Genomic DNA, 11023 nt, shown 5'->3' with positions numbered 1-11023 from the left:
CTACAGAAATGAGAAAAAAACAGAATTAAGTAGCAAACGCCAAGTAATTGGAAGCGTTCTCATTTTACTGAACATGGATTAACACAGTCGTATCTGAAATAATTTTGTATGCTCAGTGTGATAACCTTGTGCAACAACCACAGCTTAATTTAGAAACTTGTAGAGAATCTAGCACTTTCGTTCCTTCTGTTATTGTCCTTCAAAAAATCGAGGATTCAGGAAAGAATGAGACGACATCACCTTCTCTTTAGCTAATAACCATGTAATATAATGAAAAAAGAGAATGCCTTTCTTTACATACCGTGTGCTTCCCTAGCCTCCAATTAAATGTCTAAACCCAATTTTTTTTTTTGAGAGGGGAGGTTGTTTTTCACAGTTTCTACTGTGCTGCTGGGTGAGAGGATCTGTAAAGATTTGTCTGAGAAATGGCTATTCTTTGACTCGATGAAGAAGTAACAATATTAATTGAAGTGCTGTGCTGGACAGACACATAACTGATGATCTCAGTTCTCACCCCATAAAACGCAGATTTTGCCTGCAGCCTTGTAAGACAAGCCACTGAAATACTTGAGTTCTACTCCTAAGAAGGAAATTCTAATGCTGTTTTTAGATCCCTATGGAGATCTTGGGAGGATAAACGCGGATTAAGTTGTTTTAAATAGGATATTCATGGTTTTTAGTTTTATTCATTTTATTTCACACACACACCAAAAAAAAAAAAAGGAATGAATTTTACATCATCCCACTGTGAATCTTTGGTAAAGCAGAAAGTACCAAGATGAGCAACAGGCATTTGTGGGTAGGCTAGTTTCAGTGTATAGGCAAGTGGCCAAGAGATAGACATGGGAGTGATTAGATGGCTTGAAAGTTTCCAGTGGCTATATAATGCATTTACTGTATCTGTGGAAATAAACTTCTGATGACTCTCAGTAAACAACATCCAGGCTCTTCCCCTCCTTGCCAAACAAGCTCTGCCAGCTAATTCAGGATGTGCCTGTTTGCCCAGTTTGTAATAAGGAATAAAAAAAGCTACTTGTCAAATCGCAACCTATTATAAACTCGCCAAAGTGCTCTGGGTGCTGAGCAACAATCATACAGAAACATCTTTAACAAAAATACCCCACCCTTCAGAAATAAAGTTATGAAGACAAAACTAAATATAACGTAATAATAGAAGTTATTTTGAAGCGAGGAAAGTTTTTTTTTTTTTTTTTTTTTTAATTAAGAAAGAGAAAATTGATTGTGGGATGTGTGAAACACTGGTAAAGCACTACTTTTATTTTTTATTTTTTAATATTTAGTATATGCCACAGAGAGCAAATTCAAAAGTGTAGCGCTGTGCTCTACTGAAGGGTGATGGTGTTCTACCTGCCTTTCAAAAAAACTGGCTTTCACCCCAACTCTTCACCCTAAATGCATGCACCCACAAGAGAGTAATTCTGAGTGATGTGTTCAAAGCCCGCTAAAGGAATCAGCTTTGTATGGATAGGGAGACCAGAGGCCCTGCTCTGCTCTGTACAGGGAGCAGCTTGTGAACATAGGCAACATGCATGTGGGGCTGTCACATTCTATATAGCAGGAGACCCTACCAGAGCTCCCAAGAACCCATGGGATGTACCATGGCTGCCCACCTGCTGTGGGGCCCTGTGGAAAGGGGACAGCTGGTTTTTCTCATGTTGTAGCTTGGGAAGGGCTCAGCCAAGCTACTGCAGAGCTAAAGCTGGAATGCTAGAAGCTTTAACACAGTAGCTGGTACAAGAAGAGAGGAAGCTGCTTGCTCTCAGTACAAAATGCATGCTATGAGAAACACACCAGCCTTCACAAAAGAGCCCACGGTCTGTCTTCTCACAGAAAAATCCAGGGGATGCAATACTTGAATGAAGCATTGTTGGTGCTTCTCTCAGCTGGTCTGGTTATTAGGAGAGAAGAGCATTTCTTAAGGAGAGGGACACAGTTACTGTGGGAAAACTTCTGGCTGCCTTAGCTATGTATAATGGCCTATTAATTTATCATCTCCAGCTTACACTGACCTAAGGTCAAAGCCTGCAGTTCTTATGGAACTCAATAAAAACAGGCTGAGGACTTCAATGGGTGACAGTTGCATGCACCCCAGAGAAGAACTTTCTGAGGGAAATATATAAATTCCTCCTTACACCAAGCCACAAGGACCCTTCTGGAGACTTTTCAAGCATCTGAAAAGAGCAGAGTGATTCTTTTTTTCTTCTGCATAAAGGCAAGTCTGAATACTATTTGCAGAAGGAGAAACTTCTCCATAAGATAATGGTTCTCGACAGTTCAGGGGATTGGTAATGAGACACAGAGCCTTTCATTTCTTCTAGGTCACTGCCATAACTATGGCCAAGGTCAACAGCAACTGGAAGTCATTATCAACCAGTGGCTGCAGTAGTTTATCTGAAATTAGTCGGTAGCCACAGTGCAGTTTCAGTAGGACAGATGTCCATATGACAAAAACCACTATCACAATGACATGTCTTTCATTGTCTGAGGGGATAATCTATGGACTCAGAAGGTAAAGAGTGAATTTTTACAGTTTGTCCCTGAAGCTGTCAGGAGAGTGTGAACAAACGACCCTATTCAGGGCACAGGTTTAGACGTTGCCAGTCTAGCTTCTATCATAGTCACTATGCTTAGAGTAGAATTATAGTATAATGAAATTGATTTTGCACAATTATAACCATTATTTTTTAAAGACCTACTAAATCAGCCCTCTCTTGAATACATGTGCTCAACAGATGAGACTAGGGCACATAAATTTAATCGTACTTTATCAGAACCAATGTATTACCTACCACTCCAGAGTGACACTATGCTGAAAAATAGCGGCATATTGCTTCACTGGGAGGAATGGAAATCTGTATCCACTGTTGATCTTTGGCTCTGACATGCTTAGAAATCATAAACACAGTCAAGGAAATGGCTTTCTCTTGGAAAGCTGTTATTCTCCAATATCTCTAATACTTTTAGCATTTTCCCATTGCTCTCAGAATTGATTTCAAAGCCCCATTATGGCATCAACACTTTTTTCCCCTATTATTAAACTCATTTCTTTTTTCTAACCCACAGTGTTGTTCACAATATTATTTGGATTCAGTCTACTTTATCACTTTTTACAGAGATTTCTTAAATGCAGACTTGGCTGTTTTATTACAGATGCCAAGTTTGAACTGGTCCTAAAAGTACTGATTACTCACTATCACAGACATACTAGAATTTTAAACACTTACTCAAAGCTTGAGGATACAAATAATCTTGAAAAGAGAAAGTAGCATAACCTATTAAAAAAACCTATTATCTTCTAGTTTTATATGACATTATATGAGAGTGTGATATGACAGTACAGTAAGAAATGTTTTCTATTCAGCATCTTATAAGACACTGACCAAACTCATTTTTCCTACAACGCTGATAAGACGGACACATGACCATTAGAAAGCTACAGCTTCTGTAAATGGTGCAAAGAACACAGCTGCTGATCTGGTCTTTGTTTCCTAAAAGCAAGCATTTCTTGCTGAACCACAATCTATGACTGGTTTACTCAGAGTGCAATTTTAGTTGCATACCGTCCTCTTAGTAAAGAGCTCTGCTATAGCTGCAATTAAACTGATAGAAGCATCTTTTTTGCTGTATGGTTTTCTTGTCTTTGGGAAACAGTATAAATCCTATTTCCAGGATGCTCTTAAAACTAAGTAAGGATTATAACAGGCTTTTTTTTTTTTTGTTACAGCTGTTCCACCACAAATTTCTACAGCAAATCTAACTCAATGAAACAAAACATACTTAGTGGGCAGCGAAATTATAACTAAGCCTAAGCAGTAATAATAATAATGAGCATATTTTCACTGTTCCAACACTTGTTTTTTTTCAATTTGAAGTTTCATAGTTCAGCAGTAAGTGCTCATGCAAACTGATCAGCTTGCTGTCAGGTTACTATTACAGCTAGAACTGTGACAGTACTTTCATCATCACAAAATGTTGTGGTGCCTTTTGTTGAGATGAAAATGCCTGCCTCGTGTTGAGAATTTTTATATGAGCCCTGTCAACCTTCTGGAAATAAAAAATGAAGCTGTGCAGAGGATTTAATAGAACTCACATTGTGCATTTTTTTTTTCCTTCAAATGTCATTTCTTTGGGTTATCTGCTGCATTCTGTCCACATCAAAGGTGATGAGCCATATAGAGGGCAGCTCCAGATCTGCGTTTTCCTTATGAACCAGCTACATTAGGCACCAATGAAGTGCTAGGGGTATGAAAGCTTCTTTCGTGTGGCTTGGGCGATCAAAAAGATAAATTGGAATTGTTCTGAAGCAAGAAGGGATTATAATGACATTATAAAGCCATATATGCAGCAACACAGCCACGACTATTTATGTCCTCTAAAGAGCCAGCTCACACTTTTTAACCTCACTACGAGTAGAATCTGAAGGAGAACATATTTTGAGAAAATTCTGTGATACATCTTGGATTGCAACATAAATATGGTTAAAAAATTGCACAGGCTAACAAGCAGGTACTCAAAATACTTGGGGAAAAGCTACTTTTAATAGTTCTGAACTATTTTCCTGCTTATAACTCTAATCTAGAAAGCACTATAGAGGCTTACTTAACATGGTCCAATTCCTGCCACCTAGGTCACAGCATAAGCAGTGTAGGGGACAAGGCACAGTGATTTTAGAAAATCAAAGGATGCATAAGAAGAAGTACTCAATTCATCACAGAAATGGATGTCCTTACCCTGCATGGAATAGTTTATTAGCAATTGTTTAATCAAGGCAACTTGCTGATTAATCATTCTTTAAAAAACCTGGTAGCATTACCAGGACTTTTTATACCCCAAATGAGGCACTCTCATTTCCTAGCTTGACCTCCTGTTCTAGTGATTGCTCAAAATGGGCAGAACTTGGCAGATCAAAGTAGTGTCTGAGCTGCTTATCTTTAATTTATAAACTCCCAATGTCTTCAGGCTTACAGCAAGTGCTTTTAATGTTGGTTTGGGGTTTTTTTGAGGTAGACATTCCTGCCACTTGTAAAAATGTAGTAAAATAGTAATATTTAACTCTTGAGCAGCATTTCTTCTTTCTGTCATGTCAGATGCAAATATTTTCAATAGTGCCTCACTTAAAATGACACCAGAATCTTCAAATGCCAGAATGATATAACACCTTTCAGACACTCAACATGGACACACTGAGCTGGATCAGATCCATTTCCATTTAAATTTGACACAAGTAGCTGAATACTCAATGAGAACACACTCCAGAGAGTTTACTACAAAATTAAATTGGAATAAAACAGACCGGATTTTAAAAAGCAACTTCTCTGAAGGGAAAATACAAGTCTGCACTAGACTGAGTATAGGCTCAAGACAGTCTGAATCTCTGAAATGACCCAGAGTGACTCCGACCTTCCTATAGCTCCAGTGCTGGTTCCCCTTCATCCCATGACAGTCATACAGTGTGACAGGGCTACTGTGTGAGATGGCATCGAAGCAGAACTTCCTGGTGTGAAGCGGCTCCCCAGGACGGATGTCTTCTCTCCATCCGAAGGTGAACAGCTAGAAAAACAGTCAGACAACGCAATAGTTTATTACTAGTGGAAAACATTTCAAAACCAACACACACTAAATGATTTGTCTTCCTGCTGAGAAACCTGTGAGCTACAGGCAGCCTGTTAAAGCCGTTTTTCTGGCTGCCTGAGAGGAATTGTGGAGGCTCACAGTTAACAGAGGAATCCTTCTCAATCATGCACCAGCTGTCTGAAATTATGCTGTGACACTGCAGTTGTTCAATCATAAGAGAAAGGCGACAGGTCTGACAATACCAAATTTAAAGATACAGAATGCATTTTCTTTTCTGTGGGCCAATCCTTGTAGAAAACAGGTTGCAGCTTGTACATTGCTGCCTAAAAACTCTGCAGAGAGCTGTGATGCTTTTTTTTTTTTCCTTTATATTTAATTTAATTCCTCCTTTTCTTTTTCTTTTTTTTTTTTTTTTTTTTCTCTCCATGTCAGTGCTATTCCATGGCTTTCTGCTTGACTCTCTCAGTATAGACTGAAGCATAACACTGAGAAAGCTCTCTTTAAATGATCAAACTTTGCTACTGGAAATCATTTAGCTGTAACATTTCATGCAGAACTGCACGCAGGCTCATTATCTGAATAGCACTTCTACTCTATGCTGTTGTTAGCCTGCCTCCAGCACCTCAGCCACTGCACCCCAGGCAGCTCTGTTTCTCACCTGGCACCCTGCTCCACCGTGTCCATTTGCTGATATCGGAACCACTGTCTACAAATGCAAACTAAAGCTGAGTGTGATGGGAGTCTGATTTGGTATACTCCTGCTGTGCTTCTTAGATTCTGAACCTTTCACTGTGACAGCTGTCTTCTCCCTGTGGTCTACCTAAAAGAGGCATCTTTCAAAAATGCTACATCTTCAGCACTGTACCACACTCCATAATACCACTATTGAGAGGCACTATTGCTTCCCATGGCCTGCAGGCACAGAATATAAGTATATATCTGAATATTTGCTGTTTTTCTCATGTCTCATTGTAAGCCCTTGTTCTGTCTGTGAGCATCTGTCATTCCCTGTTTATTTCTGGTTTTCCAGTCAGCATTTTCTCAGTCTTCCCCCGTGCCCTGCTTATTTCTTCTTTCCCCCAGAGTGCCTTTTACATTTATCTGCTGTAAAATGCAATGGACAACTTTAACTACATTTTCAAACCAAATAGTTGCTTTTTAAAAGGTTAAGTCTTTCTCCATTTATCTTTATGTTTCCTGGAAGCAGCATCACACACTCCCTGCAAAACAGCTTATTTCACAACCAAACTCAGAGGTAAGATTTGATATATGAAAAAGCTACAATGTTGCTTCTGCAAAAATGGGGAAGTTTGAGATGGTTTGCCTCTGAAGGAAAAAAAAGCAAAAGCAATTTCCTTTCTTTTGCTTTACTTTTCTGCAGCCAAGTAATAAACTTGGAGCTCAAAGTGATGAATAACGTACCTGGAGAAATGGTGTGGAACAGTGATTTTGCAATATTCTCACTCTCATGACTACTTTGCAAGATATCCTTTTGCAACACCTTTATCATCTTCCTCAGCAACTAACTCTCCAAATTTTTCATTCTGTGCATTACTGGTGAGCTGAGGGGCCATTCCTGTTGCTGCCTGGACCTTGTCCTGAGGACCACTGCCACACTGAATGCATCAGTATACCTGAAAGAGCTAAAGCTTGCTTTTAAATCAGATGAGACTGATCCAGGGTATCCTTTTGCCTTTCCCACTCCTGTGTGGTTTCCATTTGAAACCACTGTGTTCCATTTGAAAGTCAAGATTCTTGACTTGATACCAGATAGGGTGCTTTTTTGCTTTTTTTTTTCTTAAAGTTTCCTTCCACTGAAAATCACAATCTGTGTAATAGTAGATCTCACTGATTAGATGGCACAGATTCCTCCCCCTCCTTCTTAGGCTGCTGTTTCCTAAAACAGTTGCATTTAAAAATCAAGTATGTTCTTCCTAGTGATACAGTTACAAAATAAGTCTTGTAGGGGCAGAAACCAGTTTTTAGGACTAAGAGTGGAATTAAAAATAACTAATTGGAAAAAAAATCATACTTTTCTATACATCCAACTGATACTAAGATGTATAGACAATATTAAAACTTGCAGGTAAGATTTGAAGGTCGACATCCTTCCAACCTCCCCACTCTATGATATCCTCCATAACATGGCAAGTTCTGTCTACTTCAACACTAAACCTCGCCGATGTAAAAATGATCTTTCCTCTGTATAATGCATAGCAATGCTACATGTTAGTAGCTGTGGTCCTGACCCCAAAAGACTCTGCTCCGCCACTATTTAATGCTTTGGATATTCCTTTGGATGTTAGGAACCAGCAGAGCCTGACTTCATGAGAAATGGATGAACCCAAATGAAGTAGTACACTTCATTTGCTCTCATTCATTCCCAGATATGAAACAAAGCTGCACAGAGATTTCCAAATACATTAGAATCAGGCAGCTGGCTTTCTCTTCACTTGAGGTCTCCAGGGCTGTTGTTTCCTACTGAGTCCAAGACATTTTCTGTCCTTCTGGCTTCTTCCTTCCTTTCTCTTATTCTCCTACCAGACCCCCATCCTCTGAGTTTGCAACCAAGTAACCCTTTGGCCTGCATGCTTCAGCTTTTGATGAGGCCTGGCCCTCTCATAGGACTACTTGGAAAAAGACAGCTTTTCAGCTGCCTTATCTTTTAAGAACAACTTAATTTCTAACTGGCACTAGGCCTGAAAAATGATTGCCAGATGCAGCCACTGGTTTGGGACTGTTTGCAGGACAAAGGCCCTTTTGAGACCATTAGTGCTCTCCAGCTTGACAACCTTATTCATTTACTCACTGCCTGTCTGGATCCCACTGTCAGTGGGCACTGTGCTCAGGCCACAGTACAAGATTGAAGCAGACATGTGTCCAACACAAAGCCAGCGTCATATTTGTGAGCTAGACTTTGACTTGAGTTACATCTCTGAGCAGAAAAGAAAGAGCTGGGCAGGATGCACAGTTACAGTCTGGGCTGAGCTGGAGATGATGCCTGCCCACTTAATCCCTGGCCAGACTGGAGGACTTCAGAAGACAAAGAAGATTTTTACCATCACATCCTTGGCTGCTGTTTGATCTGCTTCATTTGCACCTGTTCCTGAGAAACAGAAATTAGCTCTGGCAAGAGAGGTGGAAGAAAGCCAAGCTGCACCTCACTCGTGCCTTTTTTTTTGTTCTGAAGAAGTTCCCAGAGAGTTCTTTCTCTTGCTCACCAGAAAATCTGCAAGTGGCCCATTGTCCTACCGTTAGTTTTTACAGCCCTGAGGTAGAAAGTCTTCTTCTCAGGGGCTGCTAAGAGGCTGGCAAGATTACACAAATCAAGTAGCACAGTGGGTCATCTCTGTCTAGTGGTATCATCAACACTAACACCTACTGCTTTCCTCATATCAGATTTTTCTAAAGAATTCCCTGTTAATTTAGACCAGAATTTATGAGATCTGCTCAAGGTCAGGTCACACTACTTGGAATATGTTAATAAAATGCTCAATGTTTTCATTAACTCTTTTGGTGTCTACCAGCATGTGGAGAAATCATATTAGTAACATGGCTGGAGTAGTGGAAAAGCAAGCGTTCACACCACTGCACACCATCACTCCATGGAGGAAAACATTGGAAGAGGCAGAGGGAAAGGATGTTACTTCATTTCTGGAAAAAATCCAAGCCCTGCATCACTAAAATGTTTTGCTCTACTGAAGTTAAAAATTTCTTTTCTACTGGAAAACTGAATTTTTTCCTCTGGATGATTTGCCCATGCTGTAATTCCTTTTGGGATAGAAATTCTGAGTTCCATCCAAGTCTGCTATCTAGTTTGCTTCATCTTGAAGTTCGAGATTCTGCTTTAAAATCTGCACCTTGTACAGACTGATCCTTGAAACCTATCAGCCAGATGACTGTGCTCTGTACTTGGAGTATGAACACTTGAGTAAAATTTGCTTTGTATTGTTTCTAAACTAACCCATAAGCCAATGAATTATAATGAAACGATAGAAACCTTCAAGATTATGAACATAAAATGTTACCCTGTGATACAGTAACAGACGTTAGTCCAATCATCATTTTTCTACAACTTCTACTTTCTAGCTCTAGCAAATAAGGTCCCCTTCTAGGAGAAGGTGAAATCATGTTACTCTAAATTTGTTCAAAAGATTCTTCAGTTTCTTGTGCGACTTCTAAGCTTTACACTGACAGGAAAATAGGCTAAGGGCAGCCGTGCTCTGCTCAGTTGTAAGAGCAGCTTTTGAATGTGCTGCAGTGTCTGGGACAAAGAAAACCCTCACAACCTGCAGCACACCACAAACGCAACGGAATCAAAACAACCTCCGTTTTGCCAACAGAAAACAGACTGTTTTGAGGGTTAAACAGTATCTATCTATACTCCAAAGCAACAGTAAGATGATTTTTTTTTTAAAGCGATTCTTTATCACCCTCGGTCCGATCCCGCTTCAAGCCTTGAGAAGCTCTCAGAGCCGCCCACTCTTCACCTTCCCCGGCCCGGTTGTGCTCAGCTTGTCCAGAGCTGCCCTCTGCCGCCTCTTTTCCGAATTACACTCTTAACACAGCAGCGCTTGGACAAGTGTGCGATAATTACTGAGCTGTTCAGCAAAAACGAACCTGTTTTTGTGACCTGGCTTGGGCTTTGGTAGTCCCAATCCCACACAGCCGCACCACAGTGCTCAGAGGAACGTCCCCTCGCTGTGCTCTGTACAATCCTCGTCCCCAAGGCTCCCCCCAGCCCCATGGAAACAACTGCTTTCATAAACAAAGCTTAATTCTACGTATCTATCTCAGCATCCTATCGCCGTGCTTTATCTCTGTTAGCTACATGAAGAAGTCTTCTTTCAGCAGCTTCCTTCCCCTTGTGTTGGCACTTATCTAAATTGTGATCATTTTTAGCTCTTCAGTTTCGTTCACTTTCACACCTTCCCCTGCATTTCTGACTGTCCTTAGAGGAGGAATTTTTGACCTCAGCACTTCATGTATTCCTCAGAACTCCTCCTTCCCAAGCTTTTAATATCTTCAAAAATGCCATACTTGACAGTCAATTTTTTCTCCTTATCCTTGTAGGTTTTTCTCTAATCTGAGTCCGCTGCTGCGCAGAAGGCATGTTCATTAAAATTGTTACTAAATGGCCAGGTTGTACTTTCCATCCTGATTCTCAGGAACGTTGGCCAGAGCTAATTAGTCACAGTCTCTTTCCTATGCTACTCACAATCACAGCAAGTACAAATGAGAGCTCTTTTCCCCCCACTCTCCTGAGAAGTTATGTTTTTCTTCCTAACCAACCTAGATTAAAGCATTTTTGAGCCTTTATCATCCCTCATGTTTGTGAAACCCATTCTGGCTTTCACACTATTTATCTTGCTTATAGATCATATTAAAATACAACCACTTACTGTGTTTGCAGAGATGAAAGCAAAAA

At 40.2% G+C, this 11023-nt stretch overlaps 1 protein-coding gene across 8 annotated transcripts in view; it reads right to left on the bottom strand.

Annotated features, from left to right (window-relative positions):
- The window catches only part of GALNTL6 (polypeptide N-acetylgalactosaminyltransferase like 6), a 487138-nt gene that overhangs the window by 57997 nt on the left and 418118 nt on the right, over positions 1 to 11023 (bottom strand). For 4 of the 8 annotated variants that reach the window (XM_048943578.1, XM_048943577.1, XM_048943579.1 and 1 more), the window contains exon 11: positions 5422 to 5571. In XM_048943578.1, coding sequence (XP_048799535.1) covers positions 5422 to 5571 — 150 coding nt within the window. Of the gene's footprint in view, positions 1 to 9; positions 5572 to 11023 lie in introns of those variants that run through there. The other 4 variants (XM_048943576.1, XM_048943581.1, XM_048943582.1 and 1 more) reach the window with 1 other exon arrangement.

The sequence above is a fragment of the Lagopus muta genome, chromosome 4 (genome assembly GCF_023343835.1).
Source record: "Lagopus muta isolate bLagMut1 chromosome 4, bLagMut1 primary, whole genome shotgun sequence".
Lineage (NCBI taxonomy): Eukaryota > Metazoa > Chordata > Aves > Galliformes > Phasianidae > Lagopus > Lagopus muta.
The sequence above is the reverse complement of the archived record's forward strand: the minus strand, read 5'-3'. Positions and strand labels throughout refer to the sequence as shown.